This window comes from Pyxicephalus adspersus, chromosome 12 (genome assembly GCF_032062135.1).
Source record: "Pyxicephalus adspersus chromosome 12, UCB_Pads_2.0, whole genome shotgun sequence".
Taxonomy (NCBI): Eukaryota; Metazoa; Chordata; class Amphibia; order Anura; family Pyxicephalidae; genus Pyxicephalus; species Pyxicephalus adspersus.
Window position 1 is genome coordinate 6,852,779 of NC_092869.1, and position 25,057 is coordinate 6,877,835.

General features: G+C 41.8%; 2 protein-coding genes across 2 annotated transcripts in view; both read right to left on the minus strand.

Annotated features, from left to right (window-relative positions):
• SV2A (synaptic vesicle glycoprotein 2A) overlaps positions 1-9,944 on the minus strand; it is a 66,540-nt gene extending 56,596 nt beyond the window's left edge. Inside the window, exon 1 of the mRNA XM_072427685.1 lies at positions 9,669-9,944. The gene's annotated coding sequence lies outside the window, so the exon portion shown is untranslated. The remainder of the gene's footprint in view (positions 1-9,668) is intronic.
• A 4,073-nt stretch (positions 9,945-14,017) lies between these two features.
• SF3B4 (splicing factor 3b subunit 4) lies at positions 14,018-24,588 on the minus strand. The gene is made up of 6 exons (XM_072428024.1): positions 24,494-24,588; positions 21,926-22,054; positions 19,820-20,356; positions 18,003-18,173; positions 17,376-17,507; positions 14,018-15,891 (listed from the first exon to the last, which is right to left on the minus strand). The coding sequence occupies exons 1-6, from the start codon at positions 24,525-24,527 to the stop codon at positions 15,701-15,703; spliced, it is 1,194 nt and encodes a 397-aa protein (XP_072284125.1). The 5' UTR covers positions 24,528-24,588; the 3' UTR covers positions 14,018-15,700.
• Positions 24,589-25,057: the final 469 nt, after the last annotated feature.

A 25,057-nucleotide genomic window follows, 5' to 3' on the forward strand; every position in this document is an offset into this window, starting at 1 on the left:
GGGGAGGGGTAAGAAATGTAAAAGAAGATGGAGAGAGAGGGGGTAGGAGGAAATTTAGGGGTATAAAATGTAGGAGAAGAGAAGATGGGGAGGCAGGAAATGTAGGAGAAGATGGGGAGAAAGAAGAGGAGAGAGAGGGGTGTGATAGGGAGAGATAAAAAATGTAAAGGAAGATGGAGAGAGAGGAGGTAGGATGAGATGGGGGATATGGGGGTGGGAGAGAAAATGTAAAAGAAGATAGAGAGAGAGGGGGTAGGAGAAGATTTAGGGGTTGAAAATGTAAAAGAAGTTGGAGAGAAAGGGGGTTTGATGAGACGGGGGGTTGAAAATGTAAAAGAAGATAGAGAGAGAAGGGTAGGATGAGATTTAGGGGTAGAAAATGTAGGAGAAGAGGAGATGGGGGAGGCAGGAAATGTAGGAGAAGATGGGAGAAGATGGGGAGCAGTAATAAGAGAGAGAGAGGGGTTTGATGAGATGGGGAGGGGTGGAGGAGAAGAGGAGAGAAAAGGGGATAAAAAGAGATGGAGGGAGGGAGAAAATATAAGAGATTATGGCAGCAAAAAGAGGAGAGAGAGAGGTATGATGAGTTGGGGGAAGGCAGAAAATATAGGAGATGATGGAGAGTAAGAAGAGAAGAGAGAGGGGGATGTGATGAGATGGGGAGGGGTAGAAAATGTAAAAGAAGATGGAGAGAGGGGATGGACAGAGAGATACAGGGGTGAAGAACAAGATAGATTTAGAAAAAGAGGGCAGAAAGAGGTTGAGAGAGAGAGTGAATAAGGAGATGTATGGCAAAGAAGAGGAGAGAAATGTGATGATGGGGTGCAGGGGATGTAGGACAAGATAGGAGAAAGGAGAAAGAGAGAAGGGTAGAGGGGAGAAAGGAGAAGCTGGAAATGTAAAAGGGGGAACGTGGGACAAGATAATTGGAGAGAGAAAGACAAGAGGGGAGAAACGGGTGAAAGGAAAAAGGGGGAATGTGGGACAAGATTATTGGAGAGAAAAAAGAGAAGGTGAGAGAGGAGGGTGGAAAGAAATAAGGGGGGTGAAAAAGAGAATTGTGGGTCATAATAGATGGAGAGAGAAAGGGGGTGAAAAGAAAAAGGTGGGATAAAGAAGGGGGAATGTGTGTCAAGACAGATCAAGTAAAAGATAGATAGAACACAAAGAAAGAAAAGATAAAAAAAACAAAGGAATGAATCAGGAACACAGATGGGCCAGAGATATAGAAAAGAGCCGGTGGCATTGGTAATATTAAAATAAATGTGTTAAAGCTTGCTGCATCAATGTGAATTGACACTACATTGGGGGAAAAAACTGTACTTAAAATGTAGCAAATAGAAAACAGTTAAATATTAGAATCATTATTGCAGAACATATTCCTTCCAGAAATCTTTTTCTTGTCTTGTTGAACGCTTAGTGTTAGTTAAAAATCTATGATATGCTGGTAGGATTTTAATTTTCTTGGCCGTAACTCCTTGTTACATCTCCCTAAGCGCTACTATACGGTTTATGATATTTACAGCCCCGAAACGCGTCAGCGCTGCTCTTGGTAATGAATGGAGTTGAAGCTCCACTTCTTTCACAACACCCCATGGACGTGGTAAATTGGACCCCCGTGTCTGCACGTGAAACCCAACTTTTATTGTACTACAGCAACTGGTCTCAAAAGACTTCACTCGCGAATAAAGATGCAGTAAACTGAAACCTTTTCTAAATTCCTAAACGTGCCTAGTGCATGGTGGTGTATACAATTTACAGTTTTTATATAACCCTTTCGTACTTTCCTTGGGCAAGTTATGGATTGTTTCCTGTAGTTATTGTCTCTGTCTTTTTTGGCCAGAGAGGGCCATGATTTTTGTCTGTGGCCCCTGGCCATACTTAGCCCCCCTCAAGGGATGAATCTCGGGAAATACAGTGATTGATTGTACGCAATAATTTTACCTTAATACCATGAGAAAGCTACTATCGGGTTTTCTGAGCACACTACATTGAAATGAACAGCCATTTCAATGATCATGAAATCACATGGGTACATGGATCACATGGGACATTTCAAGACAGCCAACACAGCATGCAAGGTACAACCTCCATAAAGAAATAGTCCAAGGTAGGACTTCCCATGATCTTTACCACTGTATTTGTAAGGCTACACCTGCTTTACTATTCTCTAAAGCTTTGAAAATCGATTTGGGCAATATGTGACCACCCTTAAATTAAGACTAAAGCCAAATCTTTTCTTTTGCACTGATACATTTAATTTTGTGCCAATGCAAGCCAAAACATTAGGTTTACCTTAACAGGTTCATCTTGATAGTGGTACCGCCAGCAGAACATGTTGACTAGCCCCATAACTTTTCACACTGGGCAAACTATCTATATGGAGCAGTGTGGTAGATTTACAAGTATGTCAGAGGATGGAATTTACCAGAGAATACCAAACAAAATGGGACTAATAAAATTAAGCCTATAGAATCTGTAATCATTAATACAAAATAAATGTATTTTTTGAAGGCAAGTAATGTAAGTACTTAAAAATGACCTGGTATCAGCCTACTGCAGTCCCTGTACAGCAGAGCTGGTGTGAGATAAGGAAACAGTACAAGAAGCCAATCAGTTCATGTGCTGACAAGATACATGATAGAAGTAGAGAGGATAGTGTCAGAGCTGCTTAACCTTTCACTGTCCATTCATAGACAGAATGGGTCCAGAACAACCTAGGCTTAGGTAGGGCGAATGAAGCTGACCGTCAGGCTGAAGTTATGTAGCAGCAGAATAAAAATGGTGGTGAGGGGGAATTGTTAGACTGAAGGTGAATATTACCGCAAAAGCATGAGTCATTTTTTGATGTTGTTATTTTACAGCTTTAAAGAAACCCATCATAAATTATCCAAATGTGACTGATGGCGGAGCACCGAGGTTGCCCTCCAGGCCTTATTGCCTGATGAATGTCCCCTAGGCATTGACCTCGGTATGACTACAAGACAGCAGCGTCTATGGCATTAGAATTCACGTCACATTCCTCCTCCATCAGCCCTCTCATCGCTCAGGCTTACTGTATTAATACTGCGCAGCAAATCTTTGCAGTGCAAGGTCCCTCTGGAGCGAAAACAATTTATATAGGAGCAAGAAAACGGCCGCTATAACAAATGATTGTTCATTTGTCTGCACAATGCACTGCTTATTAATAACTGAGCAATAGGCGAGGTGTAATATATGAGATAACATAACCCCTGCTGCAAATTAAAAGTCAATTCGGGCAGGAAAAAAAGTTCAATAATGGTATAAACTGAGGTTGCGGGAAAAATGAAGGTGAAGTGCCTCAATAAAAAGATTAACTGATTAACAAGTTATTCTTTGAAGCTGAACTCGGGGCAAACCGCTAAATACGCAAATGAAATACATGGATACAAAGAATTTTGTAGACCTGATTTGTCTGTGCTGCAGTTATGTAACACTTAAGGGTCTCCACGCTGCCCTCATTTTGTGATTGGACAGTGAAAAAAAGAAGAATGACACTGATGTGCTCATCTCTCTGTCACTCTGTCCCAATCCTCCTATTAGCATGTCACTTATTAACACATGATCACTGCAGCACAGGTTATTGGTTCAGTTTTAGGTACTTACACTGCTTGTATCAATTAATACAAAGCTGCAATAGTTTGTGGCTTTTATGTCAGCAATATTCCATAGGGTATCTCATTTCTTGTAATATGGATGCCAATGTGCCCAGAAATATATATCACAGAGATGAGCAAGGCAAGGTGAACAGAAGGAGCTGGATGCCAAAGTGATTGAGGCTATGCCACAAATAGAATGCATACTTCACTATACTAAACTAAACTATACTATACTATACAATTCTACACTATACTATACTACACTATACTATACTATACTATACTATACTATACTATACTATACAACATAATACTATGCTACACTATTTTATACCTTACTATACTGTACTATACTATACTACACTATACTAAACTATTCTATACAACACTATACTATACTATGTTACACTATAATATACTATACAACACTATACTATACTATACTATTCTATACTATACTAAACTATACACTATGCTTTACTATACTATATAAAGCTACACTATAATATACTATACTAAACTATACACTATGCTTTACTATACTTATACTATACTAAACTATACACTATGCTTTACTATACTATATAAAGCTACACTATAATATACTATACTAAACTATACACTATGCTTTACTATACTATATAAAGCTACACTATAATATACTATACTAAACTACACTTTACTATGCTAAACTATACTTTATACAGCTACACTATAGTATACTATACTATACTATGATAAAATATACTACACTATACTATACTATACTAAACTATACTATGCTATATTATACTAAACTATACTATACCATACTATATTTATCCTAGAACTGAATAGAAACAAATATAAATTATACAGTTTCCTTACATCTGCCCATTTATCTGTTTTGCCGGAGTTCAGCTTTACTTACCCCCTATCTGTTGTGTTTGTAGTTGAAGGAGAAAATGGTCAATGACCCCCCCCCCCATCCCCCTAGTTCTCCCTTCTGATTCCCACCGTGGGGCTGAATCTTTATGCATTACATGCTGAGTTGCAGCTATGACCTTTCTCTGTGAAACTGGTTGTTTTTATTCTCTTCTTCCTTAAAGTCATTTGTTTAGTCTCTGCTATAGGATGTAAAATACATCATAGGGTTATTGGATCAAATTCTAGAATTTGTTACATTGATATAAATTATCCTTTAGGGTATGGGTGCCTCTATGAATCAAAAATTGGTCTTAAAGATGAACACCAGGTATTTAATGCAGGCCACTAGTCTCTGTACAGATGAGTTCAGTCTGGGGGTGGAGCAGCACAAAGAGCTAATTACATTGCTACAGTGCAACCAGCATGCTAATAGGAGGAGAGAGTTTATTAATGTGCTGTCCATTCACAGCTAGGGGAAGGGACAAGACCTTTAACTGCTACTGAACTGCAGCAGAGAAAGGTTAGGTCTTCTTCTCTGGACTCTTGTTAGCAGTGCTGTGTAAATCTCAGAAATGGTAAGGAATGTACATTAATCTGTGTATATATTAGTGTTTATTACGGTTCAGCTTTAAAGAGCAAACCCAGCATGCAGAGCAGCCAGTGAACATCTAATTCTACCCGGGAATGCCAAGCTGGTTGCCTGGCTGTTCGAGATCAAGTCAGGGTGGAAGCAGAACTGCTGATTTCTAATATAGTGATGAAGTTTCTGGATCAGCATAACAGCCGAGCAATTTGGATTCTTTCATAGGAGAGATCAGTAGGGTGTGGTCCAGTCCAAGATAAAAGCCTTGGAAGTCATGAAAGATGCTTACAAGCCTTGAGTTTCAGATGTAGATGTAGAACTTCAACTCCAACTCAACAGCCTTTAGTCATCTACACCTAATGCACCTGATGCAGGGGGGGGCTTTAACAACTTATCTATGGTTGTCTACACCTGGTCTTAAGGACTTTTCCAAATGGATGGTTCTAAACCACTGCCATTATGGCTTGTCAATCGCATATAATCCACCATTTACAACCGAGATGGCATTTGTCCGTTGACTTCCAACTATGCCCGCATGCTCCATGTTCTGCTTGGCACTCATGAGCCAATCAGTTGTCCATAGATATGCCCTCCCCATGCATATAAAATAGAAATGAAATAAAGCCTGGGGCATGCAAAACTGGCATTGCACAATTTGTACCATTGTGGATCTATGAATTCCAGCATTTGCCATAAACTAGGGGATGGTAGGGATTTCTGGGACAGATGTAGATCTTTCTTGGATTTAACACTTTCTAAACCACTGACCGGGCATGAACATGCAGATCAGATGTTACATGACCCAGTAACATGAAAAGATTGAGGTCAGAGAAAGCCGGGCACCTCTATGTTTGTTTGGCTGGTGCCCATACACAAAGAAGGCCATTTTATCTCTTCTGTCTAATATTATCTAGTATTACGTTCTATTGGCTCGGAATACAGTATCAGAACTTTATATATCACATTGTATGTTTATAGTGCCCTGAATGCATTGCTCTAGTGAGATCCAGAATAACCGCCAGGTAGACGGAGTGCTCATCTCCCCTCACACATAATTTTCATGTCAGTCCTCAGCTAGAGATCTATTCTTAGAGCCACTGCAGCGAGGGAGGTGAGAAAAACGTGTGTGAAAGATTTTACGGAACACAAATCCCAGATATTTATAGGCACAAAAGTGACTCTGTCTCTATGGATCCTGTTGATTTTTTTTTTTTTTTTTTTGGGGGGGGGGGGGGGGTAATATAAAAATGAATCTTTTCCCTTTAAAGTTTCACAGCTTTGTATCTCTTTATAGTCCTGTAGCCCTGCATGTTATAATGTGAAAACAATGCTTGGTTGCAAATTAGAAAACATATATATACAGTATCTATGTATGTGCTCTGTGCTGGCAGAGCTGAGTAACAGCCACACCCCTCATCCTTACACAGCCTCTAAAGCAATGGAAGAGATGGGAATCTATTGCTGAATGCTGATGGTTAGGAGCACTGGATCTTCCTTTAGAGTTTTTGGACCAAACGGATTTCCGTCATCACAGGCATTCCTATTTGCAGAGGAAGAGAGGGGTGTGTCTGGGTCTATTTCTAGTGACTATTGGACTACACAGACATATTCAGATCCCCTGACAATAACAAGATAGGTAAGGCTAGGAAAGTTGAGGTAAACATCTAACAGGCTTTATATGTTTTTCTGTCACTTCAGTTAGGCTTACAAAAACATTTCCATACAGAGAGAGGTTAAACGTTTTTTTTTCCATGCTATTATTTCCCCTAGGGGTTGAATCAAAGTCATGCAGCTGCTTACATGGCCAGTCACAATCTTCCTCCCTCCCCTGTGCCATGCTGGCAATCAAAGCAGCAAGAGAAGGAGAAACGGCAGGTGCACAGGTAGAATAAGGAAGAATTGTCAGTGCCCCCCTTTATACCAGGTTGCATTGGTGATAGTTACACATCTGATACTAGGGATGCTTTAGGAGGATCCCCACCTTTTCCAGGGCCCCAACTGACAAAATAGCATAAGGTGCAGTAAGTTGCATTTCTGCCCCCCTCCCATTTTATATTTGCCCAGGTCCCCAATTTGTCTAAAACGATCCCTGCCTAATAATACACTAATCTTTCGTACAACTTCTAAATGGTTACATTAGTTTGAAAAGCCAGCATAGGGAAGTATGAGCAAAAAAAAGGAATTACATGGGTTGTCAATCTTGTTTTTTGGGTGGCAAGAGAGAGAAGTCCTTTGCCTACATACCTAGGTGTTCAAATAAAACCATTAACTCTAGAAGCATTACACCAGCAGTGTTTTGTTCAGGTTGGCGGTGGGAATAGACATTTCTGTGCGGCTACTGCCGGCTGGCTTCTTGCTAGTTGCCCAGTTCCCAATACTGCTTCACTTGAACATTTCACAGCTGCCCCCATTTATTCTCTATGGCAGCTTTTCTGAACCACTTTAGCATGGGAAAACCATATTACGCTCTTGAAAGAAGCCAACCTAATGAGTCCAACCATAGAACCTGGAATATCTGGCATCATAACAAAAGTAGGTAGGTGAATTCAGACGCCAGGTTGCACTGACCGAAGATTGGCCCTGCAAGCTGATTGGCACGGCCCGGTGTACTTGCTCAAATTATTTAGAAATCGGTATAGATGCTGTGGGCAAACCCAACTCTATTCATGGAAAAAAGTGGGGGCCTGGTCCATGGCAGCTAATCACACATATTTGTCCAGTTTTGGAAAAATATCATCTGCACCCTGACATAAAACAAAGAAATAGGTCGGCAATGCCTTTTTTAAATTAAACTTTCAATACCAGTAAACACATTCAGGGTGCACCAAAACAAAAGATGTGCACAGCATGGGTCCAAATACTTCTCCTCTATCAGCATGCTGACCCTTACTTTCTGAGTGCAAGCAGTGGTGTCTCTGCAGAGTTACGACACACCCCTTGTTAAGTTAGACCTGTAGGCGGTACAACAATTGCTCTTCCCTGATTGGAGAATTTCAGCTCTAAATCAGCAAGAGGTGTGGGACCACTGCTTCCACCCAAGTGTCCTTTTCCTGTTGCATGCTGGCAATAGATGGGTATTCTACTCTGTGGCTGTAGCTGCTTTTCTATATAAAACAAACTAAAAGACTGCACCGGTAATGTATTTAGCTGATTTAAACTGAAAGTTTAATTAGGCTTTACAATGCATCATAAACCTTTACACCTGAGTCCTATTTACCGAAACAAAGATCCCCCTCCAAAAAAAGTCGGCGCGATCCAAGGTCCTCAAAGCTGTATCCAACCTTCAAACCACATTACAGGGAGCGCACGATGCTTGCTCATTCATCTGCTCTATTTTTCCTCCAGCCTCCCTCTGTCGTGGCTGAAATCATTCAGGCGTCAAATCCGTAAATGAAGATTCAAGCACGCTTTGTGAAAATGAATGTACAATTTGTTATACGCATGTCAAAAAAAAAAACGTTGACAGATAAAATTGATATGATCAATCACCTATCTGTGACACCCCATCAGCTCAGATTAATTGGCTCTGATGCTGCTCCTAAAAACCCTTTGCCTAATAAACGAGACTTTAATATTTTTTCCTTTGGGACGCAAATTAAGCTTTTAAAAAGCCTCGGACAATGGCACAGATTCTTTTTTAAGCATACAGAAGGCTGTTATTATAAAGATGTTGTGATAAGTTGTCTCTTGCCTCAGGCGTTAAAAACGTGTTTGCTTTGCAGCAAGGAGCGAGCCAGTGGGGGTTTGCCTATTCCCAAAGTGAGCGACATGGACTGCCAGTTGCTATAAGCGGAGACAAGGCAGAAAAAAAAACACTATACCTATACTATCGAGTCTCGTAAAAAAAAAAAAGTCAAGGTCACTTTGAGCTAGCTAGTACGGCTGGGATTTCCGTGACGGTACAGTATCTATAGGATGAATCAACAGCGCCGGAGAATGTGAGATGAGAAAACCGCCAAGGTAGGTTAACCCTTAGGTGGGCAAGGTTAACCCTTGCATGCATGGGTGGATTATTGTTAATGCAAAATCAGATACCCTAGTGATTGAAAATGATATATTGAATGTATTTATAAATATATACATATATAGAGATATAGAGAAAAGGAAAAGAAGATGCATATTATTGGATATATATATATATATATATATATATATATATACATATATTTATATACACAACATATATAACAATCAGATATCCCAATACATGCCATGTCTTAACCTAATACCCAAAAGTAGTTAACCCTTACTAATCTGTGCACATTGTCTAAGAATTGCAAATATTCCAAGAATCAATATATTACAATATTTTTCTTATCATTCCAAGGTCACCATTTACGCTACACAAGTGGCAGATCTGCTCAGCCAAATGGTGAATGACAAAAGCCCGGCACACAGGGACAGCTGTCACTTGCACCCTTTAAGAGCCCTAATGTATAAATTGTGGTCCAAGGATTTCTAGGACAAAATGGCCACAGAAGGAGAGATTGGGGTGTTCGTGCAGTGTACAAGGTAAAGGTAAGTAGTAAGGAGGGTGGGTTAATGAGGGTCGGTCGTACCTTATATGTAGCATGCCATCCGGATTTGTGGGTGGGTGCCAGGGATGCTGTGCGGAAGGATGCTGGGGATGAGGATGCTGAGGCTCTGGGTACCAGATGCAGAGCTAAGGATGTCTCTTCCTGCCCTTACAACAGAGCATCGGGTGAAACCATGGAGAGCTGAAAAATAGGGGGGGAGGGTAGAGAGGAGGAAGGTTTAATCTTCAACAGGAGCTCCCTTGAGAGCAGCAAAGGCTGCGATCTTAATGATTAACCTTTTGTATGGCATTGGATGTGCAATCGGTTCAGAGGGGGCTGGTTGGAGAGCTACAATGCGGTGCCAGGCTATGCCAACCTCCCTCTGCCTTGCAAGCTGGTGCCAGGCCTAATGTGGCTCATTGAAATGCACTGTAGGAGCTGAACCTGACAAATTGTGTGTTATTATTAGGTGGCTTCAGCTGACAGCTCCCATTGAGTGGAGAGGGGGAGAGGGAGAGGGGAAGGGGGTATGGGTGCTGGGGGGGGGAAGGGCAACAGGTTAAGAGGTGACCATTCAAAATCCACATCTATAATCTCTGGATCGCAACTCAAATTTTGTATTTTCTGTTCTGCATCTTGTGATCGGAATTCATTTAAATAACAAATTTATATTTTTTTTCAATATATATATATATACTGGAAAAAAATACAAATTTGGGAAAAAATGAATCACGATACACACATATATATCTGTTGATTCTGCTATTATTAACATTAAACATTATATAGCACCAACATATTACGCTGCGCGGTACATTAGAGGTTGCAAATGACAGACAGATACAGACACAGGAGGAGGAGAGGACCCTGCTCTGAAGAGCTTACAATCTAGGATATGGTCCAGGCACGTCCTGTTATAGGGTGACAACGCTCTGTCTTTGTCTTCCGCTTGTTCGTGTGTTGTCACTTTCACAGGAAATCCACCCTGGTCAATGCCATGCAGCCATCGCTGGAGACAGGCAGAGGTTACAAATTGTCTAGAGGAGATCGAAAGCACTGAAATGAAAACAAAGGAAGAAGAAAAGAGAATTGTATCAATAATCAGCAAATGTTTTTTTATATACGGTGCCGTTATAATTTCCAGCTCTGCTTCTTCCCTCCTCACGTTACATCACGTTTAGCATTAAACTAGACAAAAGGTCAAAGGTTAGATAAAGGAGAACAATATTTACCCCCAAAAGTACAATTGTTTATTTGCCCACTAAAAGTACATCAAAATCTAAATTTTACCCCCTACTTGGGGTATCTGGATACAAAGATTTGCCCAATCGACCTAGCAACCCTCCAGTCCAGGGTGGTAATTGTAAACAATAGTGATGTCATTTCCTGTCTGCCCATGGAAACTAGGACAGAGGGTGGAGCTTCTAGTAACCAGGGGCGGGGATTATAGTCGGTGAACAGCTTCTGACTGCCATTTCAATCATAAGCTCCACCTCTTTTATACTTCCTAGTTAGTTCAGGCAGACAGGAAATGACATCACTATTGTTTACAACTACCAGCCTGGATTGGCGGGTGCGCTAGGCCACAGTGGGCAAATCTCTGTATCCAGGCGCTCTACATAGAGGGTTAAATTTAGATTTTTGTTTAATTTTGTGGGGCAAACAAATAACTGTATATATGTATGTGTAAGTACAGTTATCCTTCAATGGCTGGGTTAAGCATTAAAGGGGGGATTGGTTTAAGTAACAATTTAGGCCTGCAGTTTGAACAAGATCCTTTGCTTTTTCAATGTTTACAGAAATCACTGCCAAATATCACCTATACGAAATCTAAACTGCTCATCTGTGTATAATCAGTGAATAAAAACTCACCAATGGAGTGCTACCATCAATCAATATAGAGAAGGCAAAGCCAGCCAACAGAGGAAATTTGGCAAAATTCACATTACTTTGCTCACTCTGTTGCCCTTATGCAGCTTCCATAACCCTCAAAAACAATATAAAGAATAAAAAACCAACAAAAAGCACCTTATTTATTGGGGAATGTTCACCAAAATTCAATAAAATGAAAACCCTAATTTTCCATCAATCATAATAAAGAGATCCATGCCCCTCCTATGACAGTCGCGCGATCTTTGTATATGTCGGCTCCCAGGGGGAGTGATTAGAGATGATGGCTAAGTTGTCAAAAGCCAACATTTCCATACTGGTAAATGCGTGTGGTGATCTACTTGGGATCCACATTTAGTAAACAGGTGGTGGGTGGCAGAAGCTGTTACTGGAGCCCATTGTAAAGTGTAAGCTTACATGCTTGTCAAAAGGAGAGGTCCAATGGTAGTTGTTAGCTCACCCTCTGGGCCACATGGTGGCTCAGTGGGCATCGCGTTTGCTTTGTAGCAGTAGGGACCCAGGTTGGAATTTTGTCCAGGACCTTATCTGGTGCAGTGTTTCCCAACCAGGGTTCCTCTAGAGGTGGTCAGGGGTCCAGTGATTTTTTTTGGCTATCTGTGCGAGATTTCTCCCACTGGCCAGCAATGTAAGAAGAATTCATCCCACTGACCCACATATTAATAATTCTGTATTATGATGATATATATTGTGACATAGTAATTATAGCCGGGGTTTCCTGAAGACTATTTCAAGCGCTCCTTCATGTTAAAAAGGTTGAGACACACTGACCTGGAGAGTGCTTAACCGAGAAGTATGTAGCAGGAGGCCCTTACATTGCTGATCAGGGGAAGGGCAAAAAAAAATGCCCCAGTGCCAGTTATGGTAGATGACCTGGAAAAGAAATGCATTATATAGTCAAATTATACATGCAGGGGTGTGCATGGAATGCCAGCAGGCGGTAGAAAAGATTGCAGGGTATCATAGCTGGCAGTATGGGCAGAAAATGAGGGAACAGAGTATAACAATGTGCAATTTGCACAGTACTTACATATGGAGTCTACATTAGCTTTTTATCAAACTGCTAACCTATTTCTTTTATTGTACCAAAGGACATCCAGCCATGCCTCCCGGAATGCGCCCCGGAATTAGCGTGTTAATATTTATTAGTGGATCTTAAGTAGCAATTTACATATAGTAAAAGCTATGACAAGATATCTTACCTATCAGAAGAGGAGGGAAGGTTAACATAGAGAAAGAAAGGGAACCAGGTGGGGTATAGAACAAACAGGAAGAAACAAAGGACAAGAAAGGGGAAAACATAACAAAACATAAATAATGACAATACCAGTCTATTACAAGGAAAGGTAAAACAACTATCAGGTCAATATACAATTCCCATGGAGAGACCAGGCCAGGCAAACTGGTGATAGTAAAACATTTTTTCAAATGAGCATGGGGTATGAAGATCATTAACCACATCAGATAAGTTAGATCATTGGTTATACTACCTTTCATGGTACATGTTTAGAATCAACAGGGAATGTGTCTGTATGTAGGTGTAATATTGCAAACTCAAGGTTAGAGATCCCTGAAATGTCTGAAAAAAGAATAAAAATTTAAAAAAAGAGTGAATGGATTTACATTGCCATAATAAACAATATAAAGTCCCTATGGCTCCGCATTCCCCTACCACATTCACAAAGTTAAGCATCCGAGAATTTGGCCAATTTAACTGGTGTGAGAAACCGTTGACCACTCTTTGATATAGGTCCCAATGATCTACACATTTTGCCTTATTGAAGGCAGCACGAAGGGCTGAGGACCACATTGAACTAGAAGATTGGTCTACAACTCCATTTAGCCATTTGAGAAGTCTTGTTAAAAGCAATAATGTTGCAAAAATCTAGGAATCGCCTTTTTTCAGACTGAGATGTAGAATAAACAAGTCTAATATCTGTAAGTCCAGGGCCATTTCCATAGTACTATGTGTGTTCAAGAATATCTTTTGCAAATATAAATACCTGTTAAACCAATATCCCTTTAAATTCCTGTGGACTGAAATATAATTTTAATGTTTGCGTTTAACTATCTTTTATAAATTCCAAAACCTCTCTTAAATGAAAGGAGGGAGCGTTTTGAACAAATGCAGCCACCACCTTGGGCAGTGCTTTTCAGCCAGGGTTCTGTGGAAGCCTAGGGTTCCTCCAGAGATTCCTTAAATAATGAACGTTTACCTCCCAGGTCAGTAACTGCTGTTCAATGATCTTTTTGGCCTATCTGTAAGGGTGACACTCTTCTCACTGACCACCGCACTAATGTACAGTGAGGATTTTGTAATTATAGCAGGGGTATCCTAAGACCCAAAACTTGATTCAAGGGTTCCCCCATGTTAAAAAGGTTGCAAAAGACTGATCTAGAGACTGGTAAGCTGCAATATATTACATTTTTGTTCACGGGTTTCAATACACTAATTCGCTGAGGTATAAAAAGAGGGCGACAGATTTGGGTAAGAGTATTTTATTACAATGTTCTACCATTTACAGAGACAAGTTATAAAAACAAAAAAAATTACAAAAACATAGCTGTAAATTGTTTTATTCAGCGCTGAAAGTCTTGAAGAGAACCTGACATTTTTGTAATAGATTGCCCCTTGTATGATGCAAAGAAGACGAAAGATTGCAGCTTTACCAAGCGGTGATGTGGATAGCTGGATTGAAAAGCAGCAATGCAGAAAAATGAATTTATACTCTGAATGGCAACTGTCATGTACCTGTTATGTATTAGAGCTGCAATGCACTGTGGTGATCACAGGGAGGTGCTATTGAGTTGATTTTAGACCCATTCACTGTGTCATTAGCCTCTGTGTATAGGTTCATAGGTACTTATGATTTATGCCCCTCTAGCTTCAGTACTTTAAATCCCTGACCCACGGGAAGTTTTGTATTTTGCTTTACAGACCCAGAAGTATAATTGATATCAGCAAAATGAGAAGACCAGACAGATCTCAAAGCATGGAGCAAGGTGACCATCACTTTGATGTGCACTGGCACAATAATATAGCACACGGCTGGGTTGTTAGAACTAAACCCAGCAAACACATAACCAGCTGCTAAAGCATCATGGACAGTAATAAGGGAAAAGTCTTCAGTGGCCTCTAAATAAAATGTAAAAATAAATTGGTTGGCTGCCATTGACAATACACTTCAAGTTCTACAATTGCCAGCCATCTGGCTGTCTCACTTGGCACATTCAGGTCCAGTGTTTCCCCCAGCCACTTTTAGCTGGGCGCACCACTCAGCAGTTTTCAGTAACCACTCCGCTGTTTTTGGGTGGTTACTAAAGAGTTGGGTCACAGCACAGGGGCCACCACACAACTAAAATGTTTTCCCACCCGGCTTAAAAAAGTTTCTGGGTTGAACATTGAGGTCTAATGATAGTTCCATACCCATCAAGCTATGATCACCGGTCTACTCTCCATCACCTGCTCGCTATATTGCCCTAGTAGCGTTGCATGCTCCCATACTTGGAAGAACAACTTTTCCCATTTTGTTTGAAAAGATGTCATGCACCCAGCACCATCTGATGCTGGGACTTGTCTGGGGTGGACGTCTGCAGTATGGACTGGCAAGCCTAACCCACTGGAGGATGGACCCCTTGGTATTCATATTGGTGACATGAAATGAATACCAATCAGAAAAAGTCTTCATCTCCAGATTCGTTCGGGGTTAATAATGTTGAATTAGCATGACCATCAGGAAACTAGAATCTGAATGTGAAACAAGCAATAGCAATGCTCTGTATCTTGGAATACGTTTCCTTTTAAGATAACAGATTTGGGATGTCATTTAACAGAATCAAAATCGGAATCATTGAAAAAATAGTTACCCGTTTATATAAACTATTTGAAAAGCAACATTTTACGAAGACGACAGGATCTCTAACCAAGACAATGGAAATTCAACAACGGTCCCCAGAGAAGTGGTACATTGCCTGCGCTGAAATTCCAACATTTTTACCGAATTCCCCAGACACGCTGATTTCTCAAACCAGCCGGGGAAGTGGAAGAAAGTAAAAAGTCTGTATGCATTTCAGAATTATACAGAACTCCGCAGAGACCTCCGCACAACACTTGAAGACTCGTGCGCTGTAGAGATTTCTCACTGAATGAGGAGTCCGCTTGCTGATCACTGTGCCATTGGCAGCCTCATGGGTGCAGGTGGGCGAGCTGTTGGAGGGCGTGGAGGTGGCGGAACTGGGCGAGGCGGTGGGGGAGGACCACGCTGGTAGCCATAGGGAGGGGGTCTGGGAGGACCACCGAAGCCCTGAGGTGGCATGAGAGGTGGTGGGCGCATTCCGGGAGGCATGGCTGGATGTCCTTTGGTACAATAAAAGAAATAGGTTAGCAGTTTGTAATTATACAAATGATTTTAGATTTCAGCAAACAAAATTGTTTCAAAGAAATTACAACAGTGTCTCGTTCTTTGTATTGCTGAAGTAAGCGGATCCAAAGCAAGCAAAAAAATATGGCAAATTATTTACCATACCTCTCACTTAGTAAACTGAACATGGGGAGATTATGGGAGAATCATAATTAGTTTGATGGTACTGGTGAAAATCCACTCAGGTAACCAGCTCTGTCACATAAGAGTGGGTAGAGTGTGGAAAAGCTGAACACCAGATTCCATATTCCTTCTGGGTCAGGGATTTGTAGGTATTAAAGGCAGAGGATCAAAACGTCAACCAAATGGTATTATTTAGAACAAAGTCAGCCTACTTAATAGGTTCCCTTTAATTAAGTTACATATCAAGTTCACATCATATTAAGTATCACATCAATTAAGTTACATATCAAGTATCACATCACTGTCTCCTTTCAATTGGATCCCTTTAAAAGGGATAATATTAGTTGGTCAACATATTTTTTTAAACAGGTTCACTTGAAAGAAACCTGGGGCAAAATTAAAACAAAGCAGTAGTGCTGGGTAGCTGAGATTTTAGCTATACGCAGAGGCCTATTTATGAAGATAGTCCCTCCTTCGAGCCTCCCAACATTAACCAAAGGATTTTTTGGGGGACAGGGAATGTACTATTCCCTAAGTCTGCCGATATGTAGATCTGAACAGAGTCTGCAGTAGTCTCACACATCACGTGTAGCTGCAGTTAATTTTGCTTCTACCAGATAGACAATCCTTGATAAATAGTGACACAGACATTCTATGGACCTGTCACCCAAAGCTGGAGACGGTCCCATAAATGTTTTAAACCTTTAAACAAGAGAGTAAAGACTTGGGATGGTGGATGTAAACATACAGCAGAATCAGCAGTACATATTCTGAAGCTTTCAGGAGGCTGAGGAACAAGCAGGCATGTGAGAACTCTTTATAACCCCAAACACATTATGCCCAGTGGCTGTGGCGAAGTGACATATTCCATACTTCCTGAAATAACTGAAGGCTGGGATAGATAGATTTTTCCTTCAGATGGCAGAAGGCTGCCAGGTAAGTGGACCTTCCATTTGCATGGAAGATCCACTTTAATAATCGCCCCATGCTGACTGCTACATTTTTGGGATAATGGAGTGAATGCAATACTTATTACTATTAATAGAGTGAAGCTCTAAATACAAGCAATTGATTGGTAATACAACAGCATGTGTGCAGTAACAAATGATGACTTTCACTGTTTGCCCTGATCACTACAGCAATGAATTGCCCATGTATGCATGAGCTAAAAGTGCACTTTAGGAAGTCCATACTCATGATGGCTGACAGACTTCATCATTTGCAAATCTTGCTGTGACCATCAAGACAGAATGAACCTTCCCATATCTACAGCTTCATTTGATGGCATAAAACTTACCCATTGCTCCAAATGGAGGAGCTCTTGGTGGCATTCCCATTGGTGGTGGTCCAGGGGGAGTCATGCCAGGAGGACGTGCCAGCTGAGCAGGGGATGGAGCCATTGATGGATGCGGAACCTGCATCTGCAGACCTGGAAATTAAAAAAGTTAATCAGGACAGACCTAGAACAACACAGATGAAACACATCTTCGTCATCATCGTTCACAGTTTTCATCCTAGTCCACATAACACTAAACCTAACTGGGGCAGTGATATTTTTTGTTGATAAAGAGAAGCTATGGAGTGCTTTTCAGATTATTTAAAGTTTATTTTTTACACCTAAAATAGAAATGGAATTAGTATTTTTACCATTGCAAAAGTCAACCTGTTTTGATTGGGGCCTGAGGTACCCTTTCTCCTGATGACAGCCCTGAGGCTGCATATGCAGTATTACATATGAAGTTCTTACCGCTTTCTAAAATACCTTGTACTGCCAGCACATAGGAAGTCAGGTCTTTCTCAAATAAAGCAGCATCCCAGTTTTCAAAGGACCTGACTTGGCTCCAAACAGCTTGCTTATCAAAATGTGCAAGGTGTTCTCAAACCCATTCCACGCAGTAAATAAAAGACATTGAGCGTCACTTACCAGGGTGCAAACCGCCAGACTGGAAAGGCATCGGTACTTGTGGTTGACCAGGGCCCCCAGCTCCAGCTGCTCCACCTGCCGTGAGTGGAGATATTGGGGGTGGAGGCATCGTTGGAGGCATTCCTGGAGGCATTGCCCCGGGTGGGGGAACTGGAGGAAAAGCGGGTAGGCCTGGAAAAAGAAAAGAAATGACATACACTTAGATATAAGGGCCTGTAAAATAAAAGTACACCTTTTATTTCCTAATCTTAATTCCTTTTCTAAAAATCCATGCAATTTAAAGTTTGAGGACAAACTTTGATCAGTTCTCCACTGGCATTAATGCTGTAATCAGTTCCTTCCTATAGCTTTCTGGAAAGGATAGGGGGGGATCCCAGGAATTTAAAAGGAAAAGGCTTTTGCTGCTAACACTTCAAGATCACCCTGTAGCTGCGGCTTCCCAGAATGCTGTGGAAAGACACTGACTAGGTCACCCGGACCGTTTGAAAGAAAGCCAAGCAACTTTGGCACTTTTTTTGCTTTCAGAAAAAAGTATAAATCAGAGTTAAAAGGCTGCTTTAAGGTTTGCCAAGAATTATTTCTACCTACAATAAACAACACAGCAATCTCAGCAACTTAAAAAAAGGATATAACTGCAATTAAAAGTGCTTGATGGAACTAAAACCAACACATGAAATAAGCAAGCGGGTGGCGACATTGCTTATGTTCTCCAGATACTGATATCGGCCATGGGGGTGTATTTGTGGAGATCTTTATAAATGACATGTAGAATTCTGTGAATGATAAGATTGCCACTAGAAGAAAACCCTTCTGTGGGCATGCATCACATTTTTTAATCTGACCTCTAGCTTTGTGCAGGGTTCAGGGAAAAGCACTAAACCAATCACAGAAGCAGAGATAAAGGAATCACAGGAAGCCATGCCTGGATAATAAATACTAAGGCTGGGGTAGTAAGGTAAAAACGTCTGATATTTTTGGTCATTACAGAAACTATAACTAGATGCAAATTGCAAGCTTGAAAGTACTTTTTTATGATGTGAGCATACAAATCAGAAGGACGCTATGATTCCTGGATAATTTCCCAATTAACTGCTTCCATACTATAATAGTTATGGGAGCAACAAATCCAAAATAATACACCAAATCACTAAACCTGGAGGTTTATTCAGTTTGGAGAGACTTTCACTCACTTTGTTACCTTTTGGTAACAGGTGGTAAAGATAAACCTGCAGTAGAGCACAAACAGCAGTAAAAGCCTCAAGTCATTCATATATCACCCTACACAAACTCCTTAAATATTAAGCAAATGTGTGGTGCACATCAATGGTGACAATCCATCTAGCAAAGATGTCAGCACTCCCTTTACTGCTCCATATTGACACTGTTTGACCTTGCTAGAAAATATGACTTTCCCAGAAGAATCCATGCCCTAGGACAACCCCTCCTATCTTGCACCATAGCATTCCCCTCCGCTTGAAATGTCTGTGCTGTCACAGCTATGCCACACCACCACTTACGTGATTCAATCTTTTTATGAAGCTTCTGGAGGCGGAATGAAAGGTAATACTACAGATGGTCACTTAACTGACAGTCCTGAGTCTGCTGGGGCGGGTGACAGCCAGCAGCAATCTCGGGGCTTTTTGGGGTGTACACAAGGGAGGCTTACACAGGAAGATACAGGAACAACATGCATCAAATAAACTTAAATAGATGTAAAAAAAAATATAAAGAGTTTTTAGTGTTCCCCAGCATGAAGAAGTACAGGATAAAAATGCTTGTGTTCATCTATCCTTGGTATATCACCAAAGCAAACTCACCTGCAGCCACAGCGCTGGTTAGGGAAGTGATGACAGCAGGGACAGTAGGAGGCGGAGGGGCATCGGCAAAAAGCTGGTGAGGCCTATCAGCCTGGGACAGCGGGTTCTGTGCAGCCAGCAACCTCTCCGCTGCCGAGCCATGTCTCTCACCCTTGGAGTCCTTCTTAAAGGCGTAAGACACAGTGATCGGCCGGTTACATAAATACTGTCCATTCATGGCCTCGATGGCTGCGTCTGAAGCATCAAAGCTGGCAAAGTTGATGAAGGCGTAGCCCTTAGAGTTACCGGTGTCTGGATCTCGCATGATCTTGGGGGTCTGAAGGATGACACCAAAGGCGCTGAAGGTGTCGTATAGAAGCTTCTCATCGATCTCAGGGTCTAAGTTGCCAATAAATATGTTTGCACCAACGTCCAAGTTCTTATTGTGAGCCGAGGCTTTATTCACTCGAATCGGCTTTCCGTATAATTTTATCATGTTCATAATCTTAATGGCGTAGTCTGCATCCTCCTCGCTGAGGAACTCCACAAAGCCATAACCTGCAGAACATCGGTATGTTTACTACACATGATCAGAAGGTACATGGATTCACACACAAAGGGAAACTTGACAGAACACGTGCCATGGCACAACAAATTAACTAAATATCAGGACCCAGCAGGCCAGGGAATGTGTACCTCCCAATATCACAGCAGCTACTGGTTCCCGAGATCTATGTAGACCTGCTATATGTAGAAAGCCTTGACATCCTCCAATCAGTCCCTGCTTGCACAGGGCCTCCAACGCTGTGTCCCAAGGGTCCCCACAATCTCTGGCACCCATTATATGCAAGGTCTTTTTAGCAAGGTGAATGACTTGACATAATTCTGCAAGCATCCGCATGTCTGTTTGGTAAATTATTTGCAGCAAATGGGGTGAGAACTTCCAGGTAGCAGAATATGTGCATGGTCAACAGTCTCTGGCGGACATCTACTGTCCGGCAACCACACATTAAAATTCTCTGGCTTCCAGTCTGTTAACTAGCAATAGAATAAAACAATTGTTACTGCTTGGACCCTAAGGCTGCGTACACACGTCAGATGATTCTCGTCCAATAATCGTCTCAGGGCCGATATCAGACGAGAATCTGACACATGTACAGCGCTCATCCAACATCATGGGTCATCCAACATCAATTGTAAACAAGAGAAGGGAAGATCCTTTCCAATGACAAAGATTGAGCGTATGTACCCGGCCTAATTATTTTAACAGGAATAGAGCAATTGTGATCCTTAGCCCAGTGTCTGGAGAGACCTGACGCATGAAACAAGTGCCTCTCGTGTCTAGGGAGTTCTGTAAATTACTTTATTATTAAAGTATTGAGAACCAAATAAACAATATTACAAAACACTCATGTAACACAAGAGAGCTGAAAGTATCTGTAGAAGGGGCTGCACAGATCAAGTTGCATCAGAAGTCTATTAAAATAATAAATATCTCATTGATAATAGAGAGAGGATATCGCTCACTGCTTTCCCTCCATTCTGTACTGCTTAACTATTATCAATATGACCCATGCCATGGCATGTAGGCCTTCCTGCTCAATGGAGCTCAGAAAACTCGTTGGAGGATAACAAGTCATGTTACTTACAGGTCATACAGCCGGGCTCACCTCCTGCACCTCTGCAAGCACTAAATGTATCTCTGACAATGGAAATGGAGTCTGGCTCTCCTGGCAGCTCTGGCACCTGCTGCCTCCATGAAAAGGTTTACAAAGCCTAAAGCTGCCCCATGGAGAGTATTGGGGAAAAGTAGTAGCCGCAGTCCTAACCCTAAAGAAAGCAATCACTGCAGCCCAAATTTCCCACACAAGTCAGACTGTGGATGCTGAAGAACTCATTTTCCCAACCTTATCACCCCACAAGAACTGAGGATAAATTTGTAACAGAGACATGGAAATAAAAATCTGACACGGACTATATCCTTCTCTACTAAAGAAACTTTAACATTGCTTTACCCCGACTTCTTTCCATTGCTGGAGGACAGGAGGTAAGTGGCTTTTATGCGTTTATAAAGTGAAATTCTGGTAAAACATTCTATATGACAGGAAACCAACATATTGTTCTCACCTTGATGCTGCCCAGTGACCCGGTCCTTGGGCATGTGAGTGTTTACCACTGGCCCAGCTTGAAGAAACAGCTCCCATAATAGCGGCTCAGAGACCTTCTCGTCCAAACCTCCGACATAGACTGTGGCGTCTAGGAGAGATCAATATGAAATGTCAGTGAATGGGCTCATCCTTCAAACAACTGATAACTGTCATCATTTGGTGCCACATAATAGTTCCAGGAGGGTCATAGCTAATAGCAACAGAACTGATTGGATTTACCTTCCCCATGCTGGAAATAGGAGCCAGCCCCAGAGTTCAGTGTTCTCCTCAAATGCTTTTAGCTGGGTGCAGCATCCGGCACTTTTCAGTAACCACTGGCTGGTTTTGGATGGCCACTGATGAGTTGAGTCATAATACGGGGGCTACCACTCACCTACAGCTTCTTCCCACCCGGCTTAAATAAAAATGCCAGGGTTCAGCACTGCAGCCATTGCTTCAAAAGGCAGAAGCTGCTTCTCGGTCAGATAACCAGTCAGATAAGCAATCACTGCAGTGCTCAACCCAGAATTTTTTTTAAGCCGGGTGGGAAGAAGTTTTAGGCGGGTGGCAGTCCCTGTATTGTGACCCAACTCTTCAGTAGCCACCCAAAAGCAGCCGGGTGGTTACTGAAAAATGCCGGGTGGTGCACCCGGCTAAAAGCGGCTGGGGAGAACACTGCACTGCATGGATTCTTCCAATCAGTGAAAGTAAAAAATATCTTAAGCAGGGAGGTTGTTGTTTTTTTTATTAGCCAGTGATTTCCCATCTGGAATAGAACATACTTACCGGTTCACAATCTGCATTGAGCAATATTGGGTACCCTGGCAATCCCCTGGCTGCTGGGGTTATTTCAACCTGGCCAATCAGGATGGCTGAAGATCCGGAACCCAAAAGAGTGAAGATGGCGATGTCTCTTATTCAATAAAATAACTTTATCTGCCTGACTGCCTTTTTTTAAAAAAACACTCACCTGACCTCATGCAGGTGCCACCATATTCTTTCTAAACCAGGTTTTGATTCTTACCCGGCCACCACCCAGCACTTTGCAATAACCATCCAACTGGTTTTGGTAAAGCTGGATTACAATACCAGGGCCATCACCCACCTACAGCTTCTTCCCACCAAGCATAAAAAACTTCTGCGTCAGTAATGCCTGCACAGGAGTTCATTCAGCCCTGATGGAGGACAGAATGTGACCAATATCCCCTGCATTCAATACCGAGCATCGGTAGGTGACAGTGATCAGTCGGGTGAGAATGTTTTATTGGGACATTGCCTTCCTGTTCACAAAGTTTAATTCTACTTTAAAGCGTACCTAAACTCAGAATTTCCACTTTACATAAAAGGTTAGACAAACCTTTAATGTAGAGTAAAAATTATGTTGTTGTGCAACACACTTTTTTTTTTTTTTAAACGGGGGTGCAGCACTGCCCCTGCCCCTTGCCTAGGAGATCGAAAATGAATGGGAGCGCAAAGCCCCCTGAGATACCTACGCCACGCATCCTGGAAGGCTCCTGGACGCTCCTTCTGCGCATGCTCAAGCATCCCAGGCATGCGCAGAAGGAGCCCTTTCGTGAAAAGAAATACAAATTGCCGATCTCACAAATGCACAAGTTTTTTTTCCAACCTATGTCACCCCCTTTCGCGCCTGGATCGGGTGACGTAGGAAGAGAAGATAGCGGCATCCCATGTGCCCGCCTGAAGACGTATACGGGGACAACGCAATGGAAGAGACCTCCGGATGGATCGGACTGCTCTGCAGGATTTTATTATTATTATTAAACAGGATTTATATAGCGCCAACATATTACACAGCGCTGTACATTAAATAGGGATGGAAGGTAAGGGTTTTTTTTTTGTTTAGGGGGACTTTTGAGTTTACTCCCTCTTTAGGTGTTCTCTGCCTTCCTATTGGCCCCAGACCTTGTAGTGCTGAAGTAGATGCCATGGGGTGCACTTATGTTCTGCCATTACAGCTCCATGTACCTTACTCCAGCAAAGACATTTCTGTGTTCTTTATCGTCACCTCGGCCATTGATAAAATAACTTGAACATAGGGAATGGAATATCACCCCAAAGCTATACACGGTGATCACATGGTCTGGTCACATGGTCCTCCATCCTGGGAAGTACAGGGCGTTCCACTCAGTAGAGGAATGGGGTGCTGTAGTTTGTGCTGTAGGGTTGGAGGATATTACTCTGGGTAAAGCAAACCTTACAAAGTAATGCCATATACAAATGAGTAGGAAAGCCCAGTCACGTGACCCTCCAGGTCCTGGACCAATGTTAGCTTGCGGCAACAAAACTCCCACGTGACCCAGCCCCATATACAACCAATCAGATATAGCTCCGTGTATAGGCACCTCTAGGCCTCTCTTACATATCAGTAGCTGAGTGGTGCTCCAATTATTCAGTCCAGCCAGTTGTATGGCTACTAAGTGTAACAAGCATATTCTAATGCTACAACTAAGCCTAGCGCAGCATGTCAGGACTCTTAGCCCCTTATCGGCTCCCTCTAACTTGCAGTTTTATCGCTCCCTCAGCTTACCTTGGTTCCGCTCCGAAATCGGACCCGCCGCCATTTTCCCCGAATACGGCACACAAGCACACTGGCGCTTCTATTCCACTTCCGCTACGTCATTTCCGGCAAGCTACATAGTGGGAGTATTTTCAGAAAACAACTTTATGAAGAGCACACAATGTGAACAAAACTAAAAGACGAGGAGGTGGAGTCTTGGTAGGGGGCGTGTTTTTATTGTAGCATCAAAACTGGGCTTTTCTGCATGTGAATAGTATAAAACTTCATTCCGAATGGCATTCCAGTGCTGTGTTATTATATACACACTGAGGAGTATTTATTTATAATGTGGTGACCCTAAGCGGTATTATTAATTACAGTCACCCTGAAAAATATTAGAATATATTGTCACCCTGAGGAGTATTAATATTTATCGTCACCTGAGCTGTAATAATAAATATGGCCACCTTGAGAAGTGTAAATATTTATAGTCAGTTTATTTTTATTTTTTTGGCTTTGTGAGGTATGCAGTTTCTATGGGAACATAATGCACAGTGCACTTACGACAAATGACCACAAGATGGCAGTAGAGCC